The sequence below is a fragment of the Gymnogyps californianus genome, chromosome 2, assembly GCF_018139145.2.
Source record: "Gymnogyps californianus isolate 813 chromosome 2, ASM1813914v2, whole genome shotgun sequence".
NCBI lineage: Eukaryota > Metazoa > Chordata > Aves > Accipitriformes > Cathartidae > Gymnogyps > Gymnogyps californianus.
Window position 1 is genome coordinate 145,971,866 of NC_059472.1, and position 27,728 is coordinate 145,999,593.

At 39.0% G+C, this 27,728-nt stretch overlaps 1 protein-coding gene across 4 annotated transcripts in view; it reads left to right on the plus strand.

Annotated features, from left to right (window-relative positions):
* The window catches only part of CACNB2 (calcium voltage-gated channel auxiliary subunit beta 2), a 262,350-nt gene that overhangs the window by 166,474 nt on the left and 68,148 nt on the right, over positions 1–27,728 (plus strand). For 2 of the 4 annotated variants that reach the window (XM_050892251.1, XM_050892252.1), the window contains exons 1-2: positions 6,166–6,234; positions 7,064–7,183. In XM_050892251.1, the coding sequence (XP_050748208.1) occupies positions 6,166–6,234; positions 7,064–7,183 (189 nt within the window). Of the gene's footprint in view, positions 1–6,165; positions 6,235–7,063; positions 7,184–27,728 lie in introns of those variants that run through there. The other 2 variants (XM_050892249.1, XM_050892250.1) reach the window with 1 other exon arrangement.

Genomic DNA, 27,728 nt, shown 5'->3' on the forward strand with positions numbered 1-27,728 from the left:
TGATAAAGCATATTTTGATAAGCTAGGAGACATTCTTACATTCCTGTCGTTGCCCTCTTCCTCAAAAGCACTTTCTCCTGTTTCATAAGTGTGAGAATCTCTGTCAGAATATACAGAGCTACCAGATAATCCTCCTTCAGAGGCTTTCACAGAACTAATCCCTGCCATAATACATATAGAAAACTTAGTTAAACAACAACCCACCATGGTTATGCAAGGGATGAGTCATAATGCTGGTATCGAATATTTAAAAATGCTTTATTTTCTATTGCATTGCTACCTTGATCCCTTTCTTATTCCTTTTTTTCTTGCTCATATTCTCTCATCCTTTAGACTGCAGGTTCTTTTAAGCAGGGTTTTTTGTCGTTCACTTTGTGACTGTACAGTGCCTAGCACAATAGGGTCTCAAGTAGTTTTCCCTCTTAGATGGTTTTTGCAAAAAATGGTAAACCGTAACACACCAGAGCATCCCACAGATTTGGGGAAAGTTTAGCTCTGACTCTGAGGGGTCTGTCTGTTTGTTTGTCTGCTAACTAGGCTGAGCTCTCGAGCTGCCCTTTTGGAAACAATTTGCATATTGCCAAAGTTTTTCTGAAGAGCCACCATGAAAAGACTGTCATTCCTCTAAAAATACCTACTCATGCTACTTCTTCTTAGCAAAACAACAGGAAAGCAAACATTTAGGCTAATATCATGAAATGTGAGTGCAAATGTGTGGGGTTTTTTTTGGTGTGGGGGTTTATTTTGGGTTTTGTTGGTTTGGTTTTCCCTGATAAAGTACTTGGTACAACTGTTTACCTGGTTCATGAATGCCAAAATCTAGGCTTCTGCAAACCTGAAGGCTATTTTAAAAAACTCTGCTTTCATCCAGCTGTTGATTGGATTAGCACATTGGAAACCTGTTAATGTCAAGCTGAGTGCTGCAATCAAGCTTGCCAAAGTCATGTTAAGGGTAAAGAGAAGACTGGTTTCCTATATAATCTCCTTTTTAATCACATTGCCACCCTAAAGCTCCCAGCTGTTCTAAAATTTCACTCCTGTTATTTGGATGTCCCCCATGTCTGTAGATGCCATAGCAATGCCCAATTAGCTCTGAACAACAACAACAAAATTCTACTCAACATTGGTTTCGTTTTTTAAATGCAAACATAGCAGAGGATTTCGGTGACTGCAGTAGGAGCTGGTAGCCCTCCTTGTATAGTAATTGCGGGAGAGCACAGTTTTACAGCATTTAAGTGTAAATGTGTGTGTAGTGGGCAAATAGCCAAGTGCCAATAGCAGGGCCCATGCCAAGGACCAGAGAGGACATCAGGACTAGATTTGGCAGTTGCCAGGCTGTGAAGTGTCCATGGCCCTTACACAAGGAGTCATCAATTACTGTTTGATATCCCCTTAATGAATACATGGTCTCTTTCTTTTTCCGTTGTTAAAATGTATGTCTTCAGTTTGTCATACACACCAAATATACATGCCAAACAATCAATTGGAATTAATTTGGTCTTTCCATAAAAATTCTACCCTCAAATAATTAACTTTAGCATCAATATAACATTGTATAGCATTCTCAGAGCAGTTGTGCTTTCTTCAACATCATTCAAAATAATGACATTGCTTAGACATTTGGAGAAAACTTCATAGATAAGAAATTTTCACATTCACCAGCTGTGGCCACTCTGCCAAACTGAGGTCTCTACTGATGGTGCATTTGTGGGAGCGCTTCTGACTTCCTAATTGTGTGGCTCCTACATTTCGGGTTGGTCAGTTTATGATGAAACAGGACAATCTGTATTCCCTGTTGGCATATTATGATTTGCCAATGTCAGCAGTTTCACTTCATGCTAAACTTCAGTATTTCACATTTTACCTTTGCTCTGAATCAGTTTTAAGGATTTTAAGTGAAATAAAAATTTTATGGAAATAACCTTTCAACATTGTTTTACCTTTACCTTATTTCGTAGCACTTGAGGTAGTAGCACATCACAAGGACATAATATACTATCTCAAATCATGTCCTAGCAGGACATGTGATGTCATTCTTACTATTTCAACAAGATTAGAAGATAAGCAGTTAGCAGTATTCTGTATAAATTCTGAATATTGAAATGAATTATTCCTCTTATTTGCACAGTGAGGCCTGAGCTTTCTATATTCAAAGTATAAATCAAATGAAGACATAAAGATATTTCTCCTTTTGGATTTAAAATTCACTTCAGGATTAAATGAATGAAGAGATGAGAAATATATCTAGGAGAAGAACCCAGTATTATAAATCAAAAGTTTCTATATATATGTGGTCACATGTATTTCTTTATTCCTTGTAAAATCTTGTTGTATGTTTGCTTATTGCTTCATACCTTCATTTAATAAATAATTATGTAAAAAGTCTCTACTTGAAGGAACTTGTTTGATCTTTCTAAGAAGAGAATTACTTGAGCATTTTCAGTAATTTGGAAAGTTATCTGTCCTAATGATATCCAATTCATAAGTGGATTACCCCATTAAAGAGAAACTCATGGCACTCAGAGGATCACTTTTCTTTTTTATGAGGAAGACATAATATAAAGGCCATGACCGAATTTGCAAGTGTAATGATAGCTATATTAACCCAGTGAGAATTTGTTACAGTAACAGACCAAACACATCAACAGATTTTACACTATGAATGTAACACTGAAGTCAAAATCTGTACTTAAGCTCCAACTGTACTGACCAAAGTTAAGCGTGGCTACAGAAAACTAACAAGAAAAATAAGAGATCTAGAGGCACAACCTGATTTAACTAAGGAGTTTCTCCTGCAAGTAAAGGAAAATAATAAAAAACCATCTTACTTGAAGGACCCAGTCTCTTGAGATGATAAACTTCTACAATACTAAAGACAGACAGACATGTATGGTCTTGAAGAAAAAGGAGCTCAAATATGATCACATATGACCACTAGCAGTGTGAAAAGCATGGGTTCATATTATAAGAATACCTCATAGAAGCTACTCTAATATAATAAGCGGTAAGATAGTTGGTAAATATTTGTCAAGCATGTCATTAAAACAGGAAGTTATTTTTCAAACCAACTGGGTTTGTAAACCTGCCAAGTAAGGAGGAAAAGAAAACGAAAAAAGGATAAATAGATGGGGTAATTATTAACATGACATATCTCACTTTTATTAGACAGTTTCCCATGAAATATTAGGAATTGGGGGCTACAGTAGCATATAGTATATACATATATTACTGCAGTTCTTCTGTATTACAGTGGAAGGAGATGGAGACCTGCAGAATCTCAGAAAGGCTGAATTTCAGAAGCTCTTGGGAAAAGATCCGTACTGTTCTCCAGAGCAACCCCAAAACCTCAAGTAACCCAGGGAGGAAATGTAGTTTCCTTAGCTGTCATGAATGGACAATGCACATCCACTTGGCCCTATTTTCTTTGAATAGTCAAGGTATTTCCACTGTAGTTTCGTCATAGTTTTTATCTAAGTTTGAATTTTTTTTCATCTTAAAGTGATTGACTACATTCTTAGCTCTTATAAAAATACTGAGTAGTTTATAAAATGAATTAATTGTAATTGTATGCTCCCACTTTTCCTGGATTGCCCTGATGTCAGGCTTTGAATTTTTTTCCATTTTCGAGAAGCAAAGAAGCTCCCAACTTCTGCTTTCCACAGAAAATTTACATGATTGTGTCCATCCCACTGGGAAAATAAATGTAATGTTGAGTTTGATTCATGTGATTTGTCAATATAATTAAAATAAATTGAATCATTATGATTTTTTGGATGTGTGTTGGGACTGTGGCCAACACAAGACATGACCAGCGCTGTAAATGATCTCTGTGGCCTGGAAGATGAAAATCCAATTTTAGCAATTCCGGCCTGACCCAAAAGGCATTTTGCCCCCTTAGGGGAGATAGGAATTATGTTTCTGTGCTTCATGACTTTTTTTTATAGGGTGAGGACCAGTTAGGCAGCATTCTTTCTGGACAGCAGAATGAACGATAGTAAAAGTGATGCCATGCCACTTGGTCAGTGGAAAATATGATGTGTTTACTGCAGAAGTGCTGTAGAAAGCTAACACCCACACTGTCCGTTGTGCGATTGCCATGCCAGGCTTAATGGCTGGTTTGTTTGTTTTCCTCTTATTTAAAGATAGTGTTGCTTTGGCGTTGGTTTGTGACGCTGTGCCTCACTTGGCGGCAGAGGGGCACCGAGGAACTGCAGCACTGGTGGGGAAGGGTTTGGACGTGCCCTTTCTAAAGAGGGTTGAGTGTTGGGGGACCCCTGAGTGTCCTGGGGGGGAGGGAGGTTCATCACAGTTTCAGCTTTCCTTAATGCTGTGATAATGTCAATGGTTTTGACCACAGGCCACTGTTGTGTCAACCATAATAGGATTTAAACTCTACACTAAACTTCTGTCCTCTTGTTGCTACTCGTCTTTTGCCACTGTTTCCTTTGAGGAAATGTGTCACAAGTTGTGGCAAAGGGAAATTTCAAAGAATAGCCAAATTTGAAAGGCTCTGGGGAGGTTACAGAGCCTCTGGGTATTTTCCTAATGGACAAGATTTTTCGAAAAATTCAAGAAAAGTTTGAGTGTATTTTCTTTTATTTTCTGCTCCTTTTGCTTTAGCTCAGTAGGCATATTAGTTTTGGAAGATCACTATAACATAGCAGAGGTATTTGGACTCCTGTAAGCAAAATATCCCTCGGAGAGTAATTTTCTTTATGTCAGTTCAAGGACAGATTATTAAACTCTATGCTGTAACTATTACGGGCTTCAGGAAAGGAAAAATAAAACATTTGGAAAGTTAAAATTTACCTTCATTTTAAACTGTCAGTTTAGCGACAACTATTGTTTGCTCTGATAGTGGTTAAAGGTAGGCTGCTGCATCACCTGTGATGGGGCAATTTTGTTGTTACACAGACACAAACCATGGCAGGATTCGGTCCTTCCTGGGACATGCTGACATACTACGACATGTGCATGACCACTGTTCTCAGCTGTAATCGCTATTCTCTATTTTTCTTGTAACTGTGAATTTATATTTAAGGCGGGTGCTGCAGTCAGCTACAGTGATCTTTTACAACTAGAATGTTGCATGTCTGTCACTGAATCGTAAATGCCCTAGATAACCATGCCCTATCATGTTATTCCCATGTCAGTTTATGAAAGGATAGAGGGTGACTCTGAAAAGCAGAATATAGAAATTCAATGTTTTGTTTGGCTTTTGCCATATTGGGATCTAATATTTATATGTTAAGTGGTATGTTGCAGTTATTCCTTGCTGCTTTCCTCTGCTCATGTCAGAAAAATATAAGCGGTAACTAGGGGGTTAAATTCCTGCTCAACAGGCATATTTTTGGATTTACGTTTTTTGTAAGAGAGCTCAGAGTGGAGCTCAGCGCTTTGCAGCGGAGGGAAGCGCTGCGTGACAGAACCGAGCGTCCAAGGGAAACGTGGCTCGCAGCAGACATACATGATGGGAACGAGACGCTGTACCAGCTCTTCCAGTTTCGCAGGGACCTTGCGTTTTCCAGCTGTTTACCCTTGAGATGTAAAATGGCAATTTGGCACAGGCTAACAACCCAGTGTGATGTGAGCATCTGCGTAAAAGGCTGCACATATGGAGCATGCCCAGTGATATGAACAGCCTGTTACCCCACCCCCAGCCAATCTAGGAAGAGATGATGAACTTTGCACTTGCAAATGTCACTGAATACATTTTGCACAGGATTTTAAAAGGTTCTCTTATAAGCACTATTTTTAACAGCCAAATCCGCCCCCCAAAACAGAAAGGAAAAAGCCCTAGGTATTTTTCTGTGATTGATCTCAGTTTATGATCAACTGAAGCATCTCTCACAACATTTACCTGAAGCCTGGTTTATTTTACATTTTTATCATTCAAGTTGAGATTTTTGGAGGTGGTGTGGATTTTTTGGTTTTTTTATTCATTTTTTTTTTACTGGCATGAGAAAATTTGAGCATTTAATTGCAGTAGAATACTTGGAAACAGTGAGGCTGCAAGCTTGAAAGGCAGAGGGAAGAGAAGGAAGGCTCTCACAGCAGAGCATGGATAGGAAAGGAGCAGTGATTCTGCGGTGCTCAGTGTGCACATGTTTTATGAGATCAGTGCCGGGCGCTGCAGCTGCGGACAATAACTGAGCTGTCTGGCTAATGAAGGCCACCTGGATCAGGCTTCTGAAAAGAGCCAAAGGAGGACGTCTGAAGAATTCTGATATCTGTGTAAGCCCTATGTTTTCATTATCAGCATATATTATATGTATTGCAGAGAGGGAGAGGAAAAAAAAAAAAAAAGATGGTGAGGAGAGGACAGTTGTTTTCATTCTGATTGAATTAGCAGAACTCTATTTTGTATGCAGGGAGATGCAGAGGGAAAGCAGAGCTGTCATTATTTATAGAGCTGTTCTGGCATTGTGGCTGCTTCCATTGTGGCGATACGGGGACATGTGTTGAGTCCAGACGGATTTTATTAGTTGGAAGTTGATTTGTGGTCATTTGCATGTTTTGCTGAAGGGCAGAGATGGATACGAGCCATTTGCAGTTCTGATGGGGAAAGTGTGTCAGGTAAAGAGGTTGCCCTAAAATAAAAATGGATAGCAGAGGTTAAATCTGTTAGCAGTGATATTGTGTAATGGTAATTATTGATACTGAATTTGCATTTTGATTATAAAAAGTCTGTTTCCTTGCTAATACTGTCACTGTTTAGAGTTTTAATTTTTATGGAGCCATCCTTGAAGCTGCTGTGTGTCCTTCAGCCCTGCACTGCACCACTGCTGTAACTCTACAGAGCAACTGGCTCTGCTTGCTGAAAAGCACACAAATAAGAGCACGGGGATGGTGCAGGAGATAAAACACTGGGGAAGACACCTGCACTTTTGGAAAGTCTCCAGAAGAAAACATTTACCTAGACATAATTTTTCTAAGTGACTTTCCCTTTTGGGCAGGGATACAGAAGTAAGAGAAAAGGCAAAGTGCATAACCACTTCTACTTTTTTTTTTTTTTTGGAACACTGAAACAACCTGTGACTTTATTTTTCCTTTTCTTGTGCAGGGTTCGGCGGACTCCTACACCAGCCGTCCATCCGATTCAGATGTATCTCTGGAAGAAGACAGGGAAGCAGTGCGGAGAGAGGCAGAGCGACAGGCCCAGGCACAGCTGGAAAAAGCAAAGGTAAGGTGGTGTTTCAGTCACAGGCTCATAAAATGTTCAGCTTTAAAGGACTGTCATCTCGTCCATTACTGATACAAATGTTTTTAATGTGTTAACATATAGCATAAGATCTCTTATAAAGCTTTTCCAGACAGCAGTAGAAAATACATTTTCCAGGAAAAATCAGTTAGAATCAGTTTTCCGTAAAAGGTGTTTGATTGGCTTGTGTATTTCAGAACAATCTTATTTAAATGTGTGCATTTCTTCTTTTATTGAATATATGCATTTATTGTAGTGTATAGGGTCAAAGCTTTGAGTTCTTACTGAAGATGTTTATGAAAGTTTGCCTGTGGATTGCTATGGCACTCAAAACTTACAGTTCCAGAAATCAGCCCTCAAACATCCTATTCATCTTCCTTCAATGAAGGATCGGTCCCTACAAGTCATATGTAAATAGGGAGAACCTGTTACAAAGGTCTTTTTTTCCTGAAGACTTCACTGACTTTCTTTACAGTTCATGTGTTATATGACCCCATGAGTAATATGCTCTAGGACTTGTTGAGATTTCTCCTTCTGTCTCCATACTCCTGGCAGGTAGTGACAATTTAGTAAGGAAATACTAAATGAGCTTTAGGTTCTTGCTGTGTGTTTATATATTTTCCATGAGATGCATTTAGGACTGTGAGGGTTTTAGCAGTGAAAGGGTACGGGCTTGTTTTTCTTTTATCTGTGCTGTATGTTTAAATACTATTGCACCTGTAAAAATCATGCTCGTCTTTTTTGTTATCATTCATTTATCACTTCATTCCAGTTTTTCTTTTTTGTATGCTATCTGCCAGATCTCAGTGTATTACTGTTTGCCACGATCTGTTTTCCATTCTCATATCTTACATTTAAATATTTAAATACAGTATTGAGATCCCTCCTCAGATCTACCTGATCTGCATTTCTCTCTCACTTTGTCTCCGACTCCCTTCCTCCATTTTGCCTTGTTTTTCACTTCCTTATCTCCCTTCTGTCTCCTTCTGTTTCCTTTTCCACTGCCAGCTTTGCCTCTGCCCGTTTACGCCACCTGTTTTACAAGGGTTCTTCAGAAATTCAGGAGTCCAGATCATTGAGCTATGCACCTGATCGTATGGCGAGGACCAGCTCCATAAATAATACAGTACTATAATGCACAAGCAGACAGCTTCATCGAGCCAGAAAACTTGAACAGGGAAGCCAAAGATGTTTTTTTGAAAAATGTAATTGTTGACCATTATTTAATAAGAGCTCCTAAAGCTGCTTTTTAATAAGATGCTGGAACTTGCCAAGAGATCCTGAACATCTCTTTGAAGTCAGGTCCTTCTGTCCTGGGATCCGTATAGCAGAAATGCCACAGAAGCAGCCCGCTTCTTCCCTTCCACCTTGTATCTCAAAGATGTTGCTGATCATAATCAGGAGTTTCAGTCTTATCAGGGTTGCTTTTTGCTAGTTTGAGATTTCTTTGCTCTTAGGAAAGATGATAAAGGCTGCCCTGAAATTCAGGTGAAGTGTTGAATTTTATCAGTAAATGCACAATCTTTAAAAGAAGAGTTGAAGTAATAATATCTTGCAGACTAATCAGGGTAGCAGTACAGCACTTGCTGCTGAACCGATGCATCTCTTAGCGATGAGTAAATCTATGCGAGTGTTGCTATGGGAATTTGGCTTACTGATGCTGGCTTGAATGCATGGACAGCCCTTCTGTAATATTCATGACATCTAGCACAGCTGCCATTGTAGTTTGTAGAGAAACTGCTAGCAGACCCTGACTTTTAAAAACTGTATTTCTATACATCAAAGCAATGTTCTCACTCCAGCTGGCGTAAGATATAGTCTCTAGGTCTGACACCGTCTGAGACTGTAAGACAACTTGTGAACAGTCAAAGTAGCAAAGGCACTGCCAAAATCAACCTGCTATAACAATGGGTAATTCCAGTCCTATAGAAAACACAAAATGAATTATTTAAATCATTTGTACTTTAAAATGGATTAAAGCTGGAACTACATTAGCAGTTTTGTTTTTTGAGTCAAATGTTAAAAATCATTCCAGGCTGTAATGTATGGAAATAATTTTATGTAGGGGCTATAGTAGTGTAATATTTAGTCTAGCATAATATTTAAAATAATAATATTAAATAAAATATATGCATTTGGTGCTTATGTTTGAAATAAATGTTTAAAAAGACATAAATTAAACCTAACCCAATAGATCTATAATATGACAGGGTGTGCTTTTCTTCCTTTATTGGTGATTCAGTCCTTCACCACCCTGAAACACAGTAAAATTAATGAAGCAGTAACTTCTGTTAGCACTGCCTGGCTCCTGTGTACACCCAGACCTGTTTCCCACAGGCAGCAGCTTTTGCTGCCTGCTCTCCATGGCTGCCTCGCCTTCGCCCTGACCGGCTATCAGGCAGAGCCAAGTGACGCAGCTGCTTTAACTTTTCGCCTTTTAATATTGTGAGTGGAAGTGTTGATCCTAAATAAAGTCATTACAATTGTATTTGTCACAGGAATTAGAAGAGGATGACATACATGAATAATGCAGCGGTGGAGGGAAAATGATAGTGAATTAAGGGTAGAAAAAAAAATGTTGAACTGTGTCACGCACTTAATGAAAACAGTTTAATGACATCCATTTTCCTTCCTTAAGCTAGGGAAAACACCTTAAACCGAAGAGAAAAATATAGTAATAAAGCACACAATGGCAAATTGTTAGGAGGATTTTACGATTTTTAAATTTGGATTTTGATGGATTCTAAGTGTTTGTGTAACATGAAGCCAGAATATAATACGCATATCTGATATGTATCCAAACAGGGAAAATAAAACCAAAAAAGCGTGTAAGAAAATACACATTCTGGCCATTTTTATTTATTTATTTTATACAAGCATTGCTTCTCTGGAAAATGGTTAAGCATATTTTGCTGACTCACTTTGGCATGTGACTTACTGTAAGGAAGGTGGAGCCACGGGCACATGTTTGGAGTCGTCCAGGGACGGAAAATTAAGAGGCAACTGATGAAGCTACCTGCAGGCCAGCAGCTAATCCCAAGGGAAACATATCTTCAAATGAAGCTATTAAGCTCGAAGCTGAGATAATATGTTCTTGGTTAGAACAGTTTAGCAATGCAAATGCAGAAAGGTTGTTTTTTGGTTTGTTTTTTCTTTTAAATAGAAAAAAAACATTTCGAGGCAGTGAGGATTTCCTTGGTATCCTCCTCATAGTCCATAGCATGTGGCTATCTCTAGGATAAAGAGGACCTGTGTTGTGGCTGAGTAGGGCATGCTAACAATGCCCGAATCTAAGGGCTTGTACTGATATTTTACTGAATTTCCTATTTCCATAAAAACATGAATCTTAAGCATTCACAAGCAAAAAATAAATAAGAAGCCCAATGACATTAATTGCTTTTAGTGTTAATATTTTAAAAATTGTCATTTCTACAGAAAAAAAGCTTTTTAGTTTTGAAGGATGAGGATTAAAAATAACTGATAGTAAGTAAAGATTTTTTTTTTTGTCCATTCCTTGCAAGTATTCAATTAATTATCCCTTAAATATTGCACCGAGTGAGAGGGATGAGATCAAAGGAAAACTGTGAGGTACAAGTATTAGTGAGACCTTTAAAGTCGGTACTAAATGAACTAAAGTTTGTACATAAAAAAGGGGACTTCGATAACGATTTTTGGCCCTCTCCAATGCTGGTAAAATCAATTCAAATGTTCCATTAATTTATTTTGCCTCAAGCACATCATATGTTATGAACTAGTTTTTGACTGAAATACAATTAGTCAGGTGGTCTGTAAACCTCTTTCTTCTCTTCTGCAAGAGTAACTTATTTCTTCTCTTCTGCCTCTTCTCTTCAAATTTTTAGATTTTGCCTCTTTTTTTTTTTTTTTTTTTTCTCCCATGGCTTTAGAGCTCCTTATGCAGAGACCATTCTCAAATGAGATCTATAGAATATTTGCAGCATTTTGGAAAATGAAATAATTTTTTTCAGTTATTTCTAGTACATTGGGTACTGAAAATGCCAGTTAATAATCCAGGTTCTCTTTCTCACCTGAGATTAAGGGACGGCCCTATGCTCTTCGTTCTCTGTTAAGGGTTGTTCTCAACATCCTTTGGTCCTGAAACTGCTTAAATGGCTGTCAAAGTCAGATCGTGGCCTTCCAGAAGTCAGTAATTGTGTCCCTAATAGGAAATCTCAATTCCTCTCAGCTCTGCTTTGTTTGCACTCCACCTAATGCTCTACTGCTAGCATCCTTTTAGGAGTTTGTTAAAACTTGAAATATCCGTAGTCCTAGTTTAAAATGCCATTTAAATCATTGTTACATTAAGATGGTGAACTACTGAAATTTTGATACCAGACATCCCTTTGCTAGCTTTTAGGCAATAATATAAGCTGTCGTGTTTTGCTTTCTCGATGTGTGCTGTAGTAGTGGTGATGGCTTGTGACTGTGAGTAATAGTGCAATGTCTTAAGTGTAATGCATTGCCCCCATGCATGGGTTGGGGACCACAGCTTTGGAATGTGTAGCAGGCTGGGACAATGCCTACATATCCCTGCAAGGCTGAAGGCATGCAAAAGATTGTCAGATGTAATTATCCAGTGCAGTGTGCCAAGACTAGTTATTTGAGTATTTATTCTCTCTCAGACAGGTTTCACAGCCTCTGAATGACCCCATGCTGCTAGCAGGCAGCTGCAAAGCTAGTTAAGGTATGTCTAGTTAAGCTGCAGTAGCATTTTTGACAGACCAGAAGTGCCCATCACCTTGATGAGTGTCCTTATATTATGTCAGCTTGTTCTGTCATGGAGACTCTTCTCTGAATTACGAGAACATTGTGGTGCTGAACAGCACCCAAAGCCATGGCAACATAGGGTAGTACTTTGTGTCAGCTGTTGTGTATGGTAATATTGTTTTCATTGATTTCTTCTCATTTGCCCTTTTGTTTTAGAATACTTCCATTGCATGTTATCATTTAGATAGCTAATGTTTCATGTCAGAGTTGCTGGGATTACATGGGAGCTGGCACAGTGGTCTAGCTGGAAATAAATGAGTTGTTGATCCAAAAGTACAGTTGCAAATCTGGTTGTTGCTTAGCTGCAGGCGAGTTCTGCATTGCTGGAACTGCTCGAATCAGGTTACAGATACTCTTTTTCTTCATTTTCTTCATTCATTTCTGCTGCTTTTTCTTAGGACTGTAACATTGGGACATAAAGCAGCTCCCTTTATACTGCTGTCTGTGACCTACAGTTTTTTCTTCTTTATATTCATGATCTATTTTGTCTTCAATTTAAGTGTATACACTTGTTCTACAGTAGTGCCTGTCATTATGTTGATTATTTCCCTGAACAGTTTATCCATTCTCACTGTTAGGCTGCATTGTTCGGGGGTGGAATAGTTTCTTCCAGCGGGGTCTCAAGTAACCTGGAATCAAATGCTCCAGAAATAGTACCCTCTCCAATTAAAAAACATCTGTCATCTCCCATTCATACTGTGATTATGGAGCGATCAAATCTGTTTCATAAGTATCCTTTCCTCTTCTGCTTCTTGGGTGTGAATAGAAAAAAAAAGAGTAGAGGGATATTAACAGCCTAAATTTAGACACCAAACAGTAGATAGATCCTTTAGTATCCTGATGTTCTTCAAATAATCAGCAGAAAGAGATAAATTGTCTCTGAGGAATAGAGAGACAATACTGAGAAAAAGTCCTGAGGACAAGCATAGCTCTTCTGCCTGCTCTCACCTGCTGCTTTCACATGCACCTGCTCGCTTCCTTGATGAGATGTCTTTGCTCTGACTTTATCTGTATGGTTAAATTACTGTATAAAGGGCAGCAATACAAATGTTACTTTTTGTAAAACTAAATCAGTTCTTTATTAAAAGAAGTGTTGAAGAAATATTTTAACCAAAGTAAGCGTTGTAAGCCAGGTACAAACACCCACATGCATCTTAAATCCTTGTCTGCACGTTTTTCTGCTCCTCCTCCCCCTGGTCTCTGTGGCAGACACAGCCTGTTAGCTGTCAGCCTCTGCTGCATGGCTGGTACTGCAGAGGTTACAGCAGAGGTTCTCAAACCATGATGTGCCTGTTGCTGGCCAGTCGTACATGGTGACAGCCGCATGCTACCTCCTACCTGTGGCTGCTGAGCCAAGCTGCAGAGTAAGTGTGCTCAGGCCAGTCCTCACTGTGGCTCAGGCGGTGGTGACCGATGGGTCTGGGTGTCGGGCCAGATGCTGGTGTGGGGGTCAGCAGAGGCTGCAGAGGGTCGTGGGAGTCATACGAGAGGATGAGAAGTGGCTTTGGGGATGCTCTCCGGGACCGGTGGGGAGTGAGTGTGGTTGATGGGCCCTGGTAAAGGAGGCATTAAGGTATGCCTTTGCAGGCTGCTCAGGCTGGCACAAAGGTGAGCACGTTCGCTGATGTTAGATAGAGGTAGATGCTGCTGGTCACTCTAAGCAAAGTAATTCCCAGTTAAGATATATATGACCTGGTTCATTAACTTTCTTGAGGTTTATAGAGTCTGATTTACTTTTGCCAACATCTGAGACAGTATGCTGTAATCCAGACCTTCACTTTTTTCAGCAGCTGGTCCAGCTATCTGAATGCCGTGTTTTTTTTAAGCGGTTAACACATGCCTTTTTACTTAAAAGAGAATACTGATTCAAAAATAGAGGGGAAGATAGGATTTCAGGCACAAGCCATTGTTAAAGGTAGCTAAAATGTTTGTAATCACCGTAAGGTAAATGCTGAGCTTTTTGCATCTGTAATATCTATTTTGGGGATAATTTACATAATTTTATCTTTTCTACTCTAAATGATTGATGTATATTTCCCATTTCAATTCCAGCTTAATGTAGAATATGTCTGGAGACTTTTGGGGGGTTTATCTTTTTTTAAATCTTTTATTTTCCTAAAATTAAACATGTATGTGTAAAATTTTTTCAAGGTAGGCATTACTGATGCAGGTTTATACAAGCATTAGGGCTCTTAGTTATTCTTGAGTTCAGTAAAATAAAGGATTTTAAATGTCTGTGGATCTGGACCTGTGTTTATATTTGTGTGTGCTTATACATATGTGTATGCATTATATATATCCATATATACATCCATGTGTATATATGGATATATGTTTGGCTATATGTCTGCATGTATTAGATAACTAGCACTGGTGACTTGAACTGGCTATTTATGTTCTACAGCTGGTAACTTCCCATTGTAAAGTGTTTATTTTGTACTCAAGGAGAACTGTTGTACCAAAGGATTAACTTGTGAGGAAATAGAAGTGTTTTATCAGAGAACAAAGTTATCCTGTGATCAGAGCTGGTAGTGGACTGCCATGGGCTTTTTGGAAGCAGGAATGAGATGCAGTAAGGACTTCAGTGCAGGCAACGGTGGCTCACCTTGCAGAGGTGCCCCAGCTGACGCTGACCCACGTGATGTGGTACAGCGGCTTGGAGAAAGACTAGTTTGGACAACAAGAGCATTATGCTTTCTGCTGTTGTACCGAAGTGGCTATTTTCCAACCAGTTCAGGAACTAACCTTATCTCTGTTAGAGTGGACATCTGGCTGATGTGTGTTATTATGCAGGGAAGTACTTGTCATCTGCAATGAAAACAAACCCCCAGACACAGTTCTTGAGTCCTTGGCAAAGATCTGAATACCCTCCCTCCTCACTAACCCACTCTCCCCAAAAAATAGGAAGGAAGAAAAAGAAAAAAACATGTATCTGTAGTTCTGGTTTTATACTTAATCAGAAGAAAAAAAAAAAAAAAAGAAAAGAAGCTTCAAAAATAATCTTTTTTTTTTTTCATAATTGCAACTTGTTTTATAACATTTCATGCAAGATGCCAATGAGTTCTAACTATACGTAGCAGTAGAGTGCTTTGGTACAAAATTAGACTGATGTTAGATACCAATTCAAAAGCGTTTCCTTTGGAAAATTTAATATTAGTTACATAATCTAGTCACTGGTCGTATAAAACTTAAGAAGAATCAGTTGGAGCCCAAAGTAAACCTGTGATACCTGGGAGGAAGATACTCTGTGTTCCCAGGTTGGGAACATTTTAAGTGCAAAACTCAGCTTGAACTATGAAGAGTGTCTGGATTCTGCATAATTCATACTATGAGAGAAATTATTTAAAAATGAAGATTCGGAGAGGCCCCCACTGATGCTTTTCTAGTTGTATTCCTGCCATCTTTTCATCTATATTCTGTGTAAAGCCAGTGCATATCCTAGAGCAAAAAACATAGCATGAACTTCCCCTAAGATTCACCTGTGGAGCCTACAGAAACCTCTGAACACCTCCTCTGTACATTTAACCTCCAATCCTGCATTGACATTTTCCTCCAGCATTTCATAGTTACCTGGCTTATATTCCCAAATTCAATATGATACAGAATATGCAATGCATAAACCCTCTATTTCATACCTTTAAGATAATCAATCCTGAGGTAAGATGTATATGCTGAGATTTATTTTAGGCTGCCACAAAATATCAAAGATTAAACAGGCATTTATCCTTTGTGAAAGTATGGATAACCATTTATCCTTCTCCCTCCATTTTTGTGATGTAAATGTCACTGATGGGTTTTAGTCATACAACTTTTACAAATACCTAGTTTTATTTTAACTTACTTGATTGAACAAGTTCAGCTCTAATAGCAAGTAAGCAAGCAATCAAATACTTTTATTGGATCTGATACGAAATCTTAACATACAAGTTTCAGGTGGCATTCTCTAGCTTTAGATGAGATAGTACCCACTGAAATATTACTTCTGGCAGTTATTTTTATTAAAAACCCTTCTCCTCCTTGCTAAATAGATAGAGGATGATGGTTTCATCCAGGATTTTTTATTTAAATCCAAGTTTATTGGTAGCAAGACACATGCAAATGGTACCTAAGTTTTAAAAAGTGATACAATGTCAAGCAATACAACTGTGCAGACAATTCAGATTAATACTGCTGAAAAGAATCCAAAGGTTTCTCCCATTTTCTTTTTCTTTACTATTTCCAGCTTTGCTTTACTTAGTCTCCTCCTTGTCCATATTTGGGTAATTTTAGCATACTATAGTTGTTATATTACTTTTTTGTTTATTCTTTTGGTTGCCTCCAATAACTGGCATTAAAATGTGAACTTCTCATTTGAGTATTCTTAGAAGTGAGAATCCCTTCTTGCTTGTTGGAATGTTTGGTGAAATAAAATTTTCCCAGCTTTCTGACTCTTATAAAATGATCTTTCTGTGCTAACAGCCTAACCCATTTTTGGCTTATGAGTGTAAAATTTGTACTTTTTTGTTCATGGAAAAGTATGATAGTGCGTTGACAGTAAAATAAAATATGTAAGAGAAATATATGACTAAAATACATATCAGCAAGACTGTCCTTCATTCTCATTTTGGGAATCTTATCAGGTAGATTGTTTGTATTTGTTATTTATTATATCTGGAATCCAAAATCCAGTTTGAAAACTGATGCCTTATTTTCAGTATTTTGAACAGATCTGCATTTGACAGGTATGGAAAGCAGGGATGCACCCCATGGTTTTGTTTTTTATTGTGCAAATATGCTTGTGTTATTGATCTGCAAGCCATCCTTTTTCAGTGACTGGAGGAAAAGCGAAGGGAAAAATATCTTGAAAGGGAAGACGAAGGATCAAACTGCAGCTGCTTTGATTATTTTGACTGGAGATGTCAGATTGTTGAAGTGAGAGAAGAGATGCGCCTGCTGCTTTTTGGCTCCATCCATTCTGCTAATTATTTGAAAATTGAGTTTTAAAAAGTTGTTGGATTCTAATATTTCACTTGCGGTAAAATAGATGAACACAAAGCACTTGGGGTTACTATAACTCCTGATCACCTCTGTCTGTCATAAGAGAAACACTTCCTGACTGAAATAAAAATGAGAAGAAACACTGAGTACCTGCCTTCTTGCGAATCAGCTGTGCACATTGCTTTTAATAATCAGCGGTAATAAATGGCAGTAATTGGAAAAGCAAATGTATTTCTGACTTTTAGTAGCAGTCAAATTACAGCTGAAAGTATCCTTCCCAGAGGAGCTGTAAGGGAACTTTCTACATTTATCCCAGCTCTTTCATTATGTTGACCCTTTATTCCCTTTTTGCAGCAAGGCACGTGACTCCTCCATGAAGTACAAATTTCCTTGCCTTCTCACCCGGTGTTTCCTGGTAGTTTAATCCAGTTGAGGTGTAACACAGAGCCACCATGGAAGTGCTCAACTGTATTGCTTATTATTTTCTGCCTTTATAGTAGGGCCGGTGTGTTCAGTGAACCTGGTTTGGTGGGGGCTGAGTGTGGGCCTGCCTTCTCTTGCTGCCTGGCTGGCACTCGAGCTGTCTGCTGCAGGCACAGGGATGTGATGTCAGGTTCCCTGACAGCAAGGTGAGGAAGAGGAGTGTTTCCAGTGCCTGTCCCCGCTCAGCTGGCAATGACCTGGGGACCCAGATAACTCCAGCAGCTTGTGACAAAGGAGATGGGTGCTTCCCTCTCGTGAGGATAAAGCCATGGAGCTGTGCTGGTGTACATGGCTATGTATGTGTGAACTCAAATGCAGTTGAAACCCTTACGTATTCCTCAGAAAGGGAAAGATTCCTTACTCCTAGTTTTAAACTCTTCTCAGCATAAAATCACCAGATTAAATCACCCAGCATATAACTGCATCCTTGCTGTTTGCTTTCCAGAGCAAGAGCTTATCTTGGCATTAGGCTCAGTGCTGGATAAAATCTCCAAGGAAAGCTCTCAAACCAAGAGTTTCTCTTGAAAGCCTGTGACTGAGGTACAGGCCTGAGGACGAGGGGAGTTTGGGGAAGGGTAAATGGGGCAAAACAGTTTTGGAAAGGAACAGACATAATGTAGATTGATTCACACAGCCTTGTTCTGTGATTCAGCTTGAAGAAAATCTGGTGGGAAGGAGGAGATACAGGGAGTTCAACGTTGACATTTTGAGCAGGTTTGAAAGACTCGACTTTTACCTTGCATTTCTCACACTTGACAGTCTTTCTCTTCCACCTTTTGATTGTGCTGTGTCTTTGTGTTGGGTTTGTGTAGTGGGAGAGGGGCTACAGGGGTGGCTCCTGTGAGAAGCTGCTAGAAGCTTCCCCGGCTCCAAGTGGGACCTGCTGCTGGCCAAGGCCGAGCCTGTCAGCGACGGTGGTAGTGCCTCTGTGATAGCATGTTTAAGAAGGGGAAAAGACTGCTGAGGTAGGAAGAAGAAGAAGAGCTACAGTGAAGAGAGGAGTGGGATGTGAGAGAAACAACTATGCAGACACAAGTCAGTGAAGAAGGGGAGGGAGGAGGTGCACCAGAGCAGATTCCCCTGCAGCCTGTGGTGAGATGGCAGGCTGTCCCCCTGCAGCCCATGGTGGTTAATGGTGAAGCAGAGATTCCTCTGCAGCCCGTGGAGGACCCCATGCCGGAGCAGGTGCCTGGGCCTGGAAAAGGCCATGACTCTGTGGGAAAGCCCACGCTGGAGCAGTTTGTGGAGGACTGCAGTGCATGGAAAGGACTTGCGTTGGAGAAACTTATGGAGGGCTGACCCCCATGAGAGGGACCCCACGCTGGAGCAGGGGAAGAGTGTGAGGAGTCCTCCCTCTGAGGAGGAAGGAGCGGCAGAAACAGCATGTGACAAACTGACTGCAACCCCCATTCCCCGTCCTCCTGCGCCGCTGGGAGGGGAGGAGGTAGAGGAATCGGGAGCAAAGCTGAGCCCAGGAAGAAGGGAGGGGTGGGGGGAAGGTCTGTTTTCAAGATATGGTTCTATTTCTCATTATCCTACTCTGATTTGCGTGGTTAGAAATTAGATTGATTTATTTTTCCCCAAATCGAGTCTGTTTTTTGCCTGTGACCATAAGTGGTGAGTGATCCCTCCCTGTCCTTGTCTCGACCCACGAGCTTTTTGTTGTATTTTCTCCTCCCCATCCCGCCGGGGGGGGAGGAGCGAGCAAGTGGCTGCGTGGTGCTTTGTTGCCAGCTGGGCTTAAACCACGAGAGTCTTTCTGGCAACGTAGTTTCATGGCAGTGGCTTTGGCTCCAAAGCATTAGTTTAAGAAGTTTCCATCTACAGCTGCTCAGTTAATTTATATTGGTAGGGTTATTTCTAAGCCAGGTCAGTTCACCATGGTGAGTGCAGTGCAGCCTCATAGGCAGCAGCGTGCTGTGGCATGGGGACGTGGATGGAGACTGAGTGCTCCATACCACAAGACTGAAAAAGTACGTGTACCCTTTTCAGCTGAGAAATCCATCTTCTCCTGTCTGGGGTAGGATCTTGCACTTAACCTACTGCTGATCCCAGTTTCTGATACAGCAGCGCATGTTGTTGGTTGTTCATCAGTCGCAAGTGAATTTGATTGCTCTTCAGGACTCTCCTTCAGAAGCTGTCTGATGTGAACCAGGACACGTCTACACTCTTGTTACTTAATCCCAGGAAAAGGAGCAAAATATAAAAGGGCATAAAGCAATGTATCTGCTTTATCTGCTTCACTCTGTTATGAATTGAGAAGATCTTATTTTTGTCAAAAATGACATGTTTCAATATTTCTTCCTGAATGCCCCTGGCAAATCCAGGCTAGAAACTTTGCCTAGTGCAATCTGGTGGATAGTTGTGTTCCCACAGTCAGAAGTAAATCTGCATTTTCTCTTTAAACTTCAGTGTGTGTTGCAGCAATTTCTCTGTATTCATTAGCTATAGGGTCTCTGCTATTACTGCAGGACTGTTGCACACTCAGACAGGAACAAAGACAAGCATAATTCAACAGCTGGAACATATAATATTGAGACCATCCTGTATCCATCTTTCATGTTGTCACAAAGACATTTTTTGATACCTTTTTCTGTGTTTTATTCATCACTGGGTTCTTGAAGCTATGATCATTAATTCTAGGCACCATGAATGTCTGTCCTTGTACATGACTTCCCACGGATTCTCCCTGTATGTTTTAATGCTGATTTGAAGCTCTCACCGCAGTGGTCTTTTGCGAGAAAAAAAACACTACACGTAATAAACCATGCCCACTAAAGCAAACTCCTTTATGAGAGCCTGGAATTGCAGAGATGAAAGGCTACTAAATATGCTATAACTGTTTCTTATTCTCAAATGTTTGTATGAAACTAAAATTCATCATATGTGTATTAATAGTAGAAATTTTATTAATTGTGAACAGAGACGCTTCTCTTCTTGAAAAGCGATAAAAAATTAATGCCTTACTGATATTGTCAAGTTTCTTACGCGTGTATACAAAACAAAATAACTTCAAGTCCTAAATCGTTTCTTTGAGATGTTACAGAAAGCATATGGTTGTTTTGTGAGATGGTTCATTTAGGTGCTTATATAGAGTATTCAATGGCAGTATTGCTACGATACTGTCTGTTCAGATTCTGTTTATCCATATAATCACAGCATCAAGCTCTAGACATAAAAAAATACTATGCCGATTCTTTTCAAAAGCTCTGAAAAAGAAGTCTTGATTTTTGTCGATAAACTCATTTCTTTTCAAAAATTTCTATAAACCACAGCTAACTCAAGAACCTCCATGTCAAAACCCACAAACAATTTTTTTCCCTGTTGAAATTAGTGGTTTTGTTTTGAATATTTTAAGTAGAAGTGAAAGAAATCAAGTGACAAAGTACACACAAGGATTTATGTGGCATTAATACAGCTGGAAAAAAGTTCATGTACTGATCCCTCTTCCAATTCACGGCTAAGAAATATCTAAGAATTTATGAGAAATGTGGGAGACCTAGGTTGGACACCATTTCTCTTGATTTACAGCAAAGAGTTTCTCTTCTCTATAGCAATTTGTTTCTCTTGCTCCAGTTTTTTTTCAGTCTTCTTGGAGCCATTCTGCTTGGATAAAATAGAATATTATCTATTGAATATGTTGGCAGAAACAAGTTGTCTACTTTGAATGTCCTGACCTTTTTTCTTTCTTTAACTTGTTTAACACATTTTCTAACAAGCTGAAAGTTTAGGTGGAGATAAAAGGGGAAGGAGGTCTTATCAAATTACTGAAATCTGTTGATGCTCTTTTTTCAGTGAAAGAACTTTGAATGGAAGTAGAAGATAACGTCTTATAACATCTTGGGGCAGTTCAGAACATACTGTTTGAATTTAACTAGTAAAGTAAGCAACTAGTCAAGGTCTAAGACCCCAAATTTATCTTGTTCAAAGAACATAAATTTAATTAAGCAGTCTGGCCACAAATACTCATTTCGAGAGAGTCAAAATACGTTTTTGTGGAGTTTTGTCACTTATTGCAGAATTCTAGACGTTAAAAATGTATTTTTTTACTTCTCATTATTTTAGTAGATTTTTGTGCAAATCAAGAGGCTTTAAGTTATTTTTTTATTAACATTTTTGGTACGTTCAGTATTCCTTGTGACTTATGTTCTTCACATTTTATACAAGATTTGAGATCTTTAGTAAAGTATGAGGCCTTTAGTGCAGTAAAAGGAAGAGAAACTCTTGAAGACCCAGCAAATTAAGTGCATGATTTTTTTAGGAACCGTTGAGTAGCTGCTTTGTGTTGCTTTGACTATATTAAGGACAGAAACAGCTTTAGCAAATGCTGAGCCCTATGTGAAATCAGTATCAAGTATGCACAGGAGAGAAACCTTTTGCAGAGGTGGGGGACGCACATGTTCTTGCATAACACTGTCAAATTTAGCAGTGAGTTGAATAACACCCAAAGAAATTTCATGTGTGGAGAGTAAGGCTTCTCTAATTAGCTGTAAAATGCCAAATGATGGGTACTAAACACTGTATTATAGCAGTAAGCATCTCTGCTGCAATGCTTCGATCACTCTATCATTTTAAAGAGACTGCTGGATGTGGTGGTCAGTGGTGTTTCAGGGTGTCCCAGAGCTCTGTTGAAGCTCAGACTCTTTCTGCACTTCTTTGGCTATTTCACAGCCCTCTGAATATCAGCTCTCTCCAGTCAGACTGAAACATGTACTGGTTTTGGGTGACCTTCATAAAAAAGAGAGGATAATAAAAATAGAAACCATAGTGAAAATAATTATAGTAAACCAGCCACTGCCTCTGTCACATCTCTGTTGCATAAAATGCACTTGTAATGGAAGGTATTAACAATTGTGCCTTGCTCATCCTTTGCTAAACGTTTTCTTTACATGTTTGCTTTGTTTGAGTTTTTCAGAGCAAGCAGACCTGTTTTTATGACTGTGGGTTCACCTATATTGTACAATAGTTTTTGCTGAGTTGTATCTATGGTCTCCTCCAATGCCATATTCTTGTTTGATGTTGTCTCTTGATGTACCAAATACTTGTGGTTCACTGCACATTGTCTGAGGCACTCTGTGTTTACAGAAAGTTGTTTAATTTTGGAAGGGGACAGAGGGGATAAAATCTCACAAATCTTCATCGAATGTTCTGCAGATGTTTCTGATCTTTTTCTCATCTTTTTTTCACTTCTGAGTCCCAACACACGCTTCCTCAGTGTCTCCCCCCGCTTTGGGATGACCAGCAGAAGCTTTAACACCAGATTCTCCTCGAGTCTGCTTTTAGAGATGGAAAAGATTTAAATTGTTTCCACTTCCTGACCAGCAGCTCAAAGATTTAACAACCTTGCTAAAAGCCAACTTAGACTGGCATGCAAAAAGCCAGCCATGGCCAGCGGATGATACTTAGACCCATAATGACACTGTCTCGATCCCAGCCAGCTGCTTTGAGACCTGGTTTCAGCCCCATTAGAGGGAGAATTTCTTGGATCAAGTTCATTACAAAGCAAATTTAATAGATATATCTAGTAACACATACATCATGTTTAAATTATTATTTCATCTCAGAGTCAAATTCAGAGGAATAGGAGAAATATATCCTAGTGTCATTCTAGAACTTAAAAGAAAAAAAATCTGTCGTGTATTAAATGGCCCTAAATCACTCCTACTTTCCGTAAAGTTATGAGGTGGTAGGCTGCATATGCAGAAAGCCAGTTTTGAGTAAACATATTTTGTTTACTGTTGAATGTTTAAATTGTAATATGAATTCTGTATTCAAGCCTGGGCTTAGTCATTATATTTAGCCTAGTTAAAGCAGAAGTTAGCAGATAGGCTTTTGCAATTTTTTAAAAGTACTCTGATCAGTTTAGAATGTCTATCAAAGCAGGCACTTATTACATGTATAATGTATGTATGCAAATAATACATACAGGTAAAGAAATGAGCCTGCACTGACTGTGAAAGAAGTCTGTTTGTTTGTTAGTAGGCTGCAGCGAATTTCTGCACATTAAATAATGAAGGAAATTCTTTCAATTTTAAATCAAAATGTAGTCCATGAAGCAAAGTGCTTTTATCCCACAATTACTTTAAAAAGGCATGGAATAACAACCAAATAAAGTGTACATTTGAAAAAGAAACATATTCCAAATATACTGTATTTAAACATGTTCATAAGCAGAATTAATTCACAGTTTGGTTTTTTTTTTTTATTGGACTGCACTCATCAGTTAATACTGTAAACTTTACACAGCATTTTCTATAGATGAATGCTGCAGTCCAGCCCTCTTGCTGGAAAAGCTTTTATGTGATTGCATGGTGAAATAAAACTGAGAACTATTAGAGTTAAATGTAACCTAATGAGAAAAAATAGGTACAAACAGTATCAGTTTTGTGATCCTGTTCCCCATTGCCATCCAAATTGTGGTTTGGGACCAGGAGAGAGGCTGCACAGGAGTAAGAAGACATAATTTGGGGGTCATGGGAAGACAGCATTTAATTTTGGTGAGAATGTTGGCTGAAAAGAATTGAAAGTATGCATAAAACTGTGGCCTGAAGGACATTCTGAATTAGAGTTCAATTTCATTATTAAAATGCCCTTGAAAGTACATTTTAAAAGACTTCTGCTTCACTTCATAAATAAGCAGTACATGACATCTGTTCCAGGGCCATTCATCTCACTTGTCTGTGTATTTCTCAAACAGGTACTTTGTAAAGGGGATAGCTAATTTATATGTAGACATAAATTGACTGGTCCTAATTTTCTAAAATGTAGATTTCATTACAACAGAGGATTGCATCCAGATCAACATCTTGTTTGTTAGACAACTACAATAGCTCTGTTTGGTGACGGTTTTACCCTAATTTTCTCCATCTCGCCATATATTTTACCTGGCCTGTTAATCTCTTCAGATTTCCAATTCTTTCCTCTCCCCTTTTCCTCAGTTTCTCCTTGTTAGTCATGGTGATGAGGTGCATTAAGTCCCAGGCAGCTTGCTCCCTTCCTCCATGCCTGGCTGGAGCATCTCTGCAGACAGGTAGTGATGCAGGGGGTGAGGAGGGGCTGGGAGCCGCTGCCTGCCACATGTGAAAAAGAGGCACCAATCATCACAGTAAGAAAATGTCATTTTTGCAAATCTTGAGAGCTGCCTCTTGTGTTGAGTTTAAAGAGGAGAGAGGAAATTATGAGGGGAAGGATATGACCTCTTTTGCAGAAATTCCTTCATCACCGGTATTTGGCTCCTCAGCTGTGGAAATAAAACCAACTGTGTAGACAGCACACATCATCTACCCTTCATGTCTAGTCTAGCTGCTGGGGTCTTTCTTAACTGCCTTCACTCACGTGTTTGCCAATCAGTCAGCAAGTTGGGTAAAATTCACAACGAATGTATTAAGCTTCCTTGAGACAGAGCAGGAACTTTCTTCTTTTTGCCAGCAGTGAGAAAAGGGATCATCGAATGTGTGAATTCTTTCCAAATGCATACATGTATGATTTCCTTACAGTTCTTTGGTGTTTTTTTATATTCTCATTGTAAATTGGGCATCTAACCCATTCTGTTTGCCTTTCTGTAACAGTCATCAATATTTTCTCTAAATTCAGAATGTCTTTTGTCCAAAGGCTGTTTTTAACCTGTAAAAAGTAGTTGTACTTAATATATTGGGTCATATTTCAAAAAGATGGACACACATCTCCAGAGTTAAAATTGTGTGTCTGTATGTACATAAACTTAGATTATTTTCAAGTATCAAGTCTTAAATCTTTTAAAAGTGGCCACTCATGTTTCAACTAGCAGATTGTCAAATCACACCTGTGTGGTGTTCTGTGTGGAAAAAGTAGCTGAATTCACGTGAAATAAATGACAAGTTCCATTTTATAGCATAAGAGAAAAACAGACTGTAAATGTAGTCAGTAAATATCTCAGATATAACACAACTTTTTTCACTTGTCCGGATTCCCTCTCAAGGCATGAACTTCCCCCCCCTCTCCCGCCCCTAAGATGGCTCTAACTTGATGGAGTGCTGAATTCTCTGGATGTAGTAAAGATATTCCCTGGTGTTTCATAATGTTTTATAGATCACAATTAGGAGCTATTTCCATATCTTTATAAAACATGTGCTCACCTTTATTTTAGGACACAGACTTTTGCTTGATGAATAATCTGTTGGAATAAAGGAAAAAAAGTACCTGATTTGATTTAGTCAAGACTCGTGTAAGGCTCTGGGCTCTAGACGCTGTATGCTGACAAAACATGAAGTCAGTGAAGCAGCCTTTTGGGCTCAGGCTTTGTAATGATTGCTTCTTCTTTCTTTCTCTTGTTCTTTCCCCTGTTCACACTTTTTTAATGTAGGTTCTTTTTTACATCTTCCTTCACTACCTAGATCTCTCTGGCTATATGCTACTCCTTCCTAAGCATGCATTGCTTGCTACTGCTGAACAGTTAACACAAGTATACATTATAATCTCTGATTTCATGTTCCATTTTTTGTATGTCTCTGGAGTTTTTCTGTTTTCGTTTGGGGTTCTGGTGTGGTTTGGTTTGTTTTTGGTTTTTTTTTTTTTTTTCCAGATGAGATATCTTAGCTAGTTTGCATGAATGATCTGGTCTAGCGCAACATATGTGATGGATTCAGTGGAGACTCTTAAGTGAACTTGTCATAACTTTGGTAGAGCCGGGGTGACCAGTGCTCTTAATTCCTGCCCATCTACTGCACAAGAACTCCGCCTCCTACTCCTTAAAGACTTGTTTCTTTTGGATTTCATTTGCAAACTTTTCATAGTTCTCTCATTCCTCGCTGATTTTAAAAATACTGTAGCATTTTTCTTGTGATGTTCAGTACTCTTCCATCTTTCAGCATATAGAAACACAATCTGAAACCGTTAACTTCTTTTGTAGTACCTCAGATACCATTTTCTGGTCGTTTTGCATGTCTTATCTCAATCTGTTACATAAACATGGTGAGTTGTGGCAGGTTTCTTTTTTACCAAGCCTGATTTTCAAGATAAGATGACCTCTTGCATGATAACATGCGAGTTACCATACACACACACTTGCAGCTGTTCTGTGCATCTTTAAGACAGTGAGTTGATGATGACTTTGGTGATATTGCTTGCAGTGTAGGTTAAGTTAATCTCATGCCAAAGCACTGAAGCCCCAAAACCATGAAAGCCCTGTGGTCCTGATTTTTGACACCTCTGTCTCATCATGTGTCATCCACTTAAAGCATTGTTGATAGTGTGTTCAAAATCAGCTGTGGATGTTTCTCAAGAAGTTGGTAGCTTCTTCAAGGTTTAGAAGCTGTTAATAGATTTCTACTGGTATTATTTGTTTTTATATTTTTTGGCAGTTAATTGACTTTTTTAATAATCTTCCAATGTGTCAGACGTTCTTCCTTTCCTTAAGATGACCACTGGTCCACAGTGTGAGAGTACTATTGCTATTTCTGCTTGGTTCTTTGCTTGTTTGCTTGCTTTCTTGCTTAAGGTCACAACATTTCTTCCTGTCCAGTTTGTGCTTTATGATAACAAAGACTACGAGGTCTGTGCAATATTGGTAAATGCAGTAGTCTACATGTCAATTAAATGGAAAAGGACATCTCTGTAGTTGATAGCTTTTAAATGACAATGTTCTTTTGGACTGGTGAAAAATCACGGATAAGTTTACATTTCTAATATTTTAAAGTGCAGTTTACCATTGCAAATAATGCCACCTCAGCCATCTCTGTTGCATTTGCTTTCCTATTGGTGAGTTTCCCTTGCCCTGCTTCCTTTGCTTATAGTTTTTTTTATGAGGGAGGAATATTGTCTTTCCATAGAAAAGTAGGTGCAGTGATTGCAAATCTAGTGGAATGGGAGGTATTAAACTGTTCATATATCAAGCATATTTTTATAGATATCCCCTTCAACACAACTAAATAACAGTGCGAAACATGTTTCATGTTTTCATGTCTGATTTATAGTTGGATCTCTGAGCTTGCAAAGGCACTGCCTTCCTTCACTTTAACCAGCAAAGATGTTCTGTAAGTTCACATAGTGGTCGGCACTAGCTTGCAAATCAGGAGCACTGTGCTGAGGTAGAGAATTTGCAAACATTAATTTTTGAGGGACTCTGATTTTATAGCCCTCAGCATTATACATGGAAAGGATAAAGACAGACAATATTTGCCTCTTGAATTCTGGATGTGGCTCTATCTTTATTCTTCTGTTTAGGAACGTTTGGTACTTTCAAGAGCTAAAAATAGCTCTTGGCAACGTAAAACTGAACAATATTTCACCCAAAAGATTCCTCTTA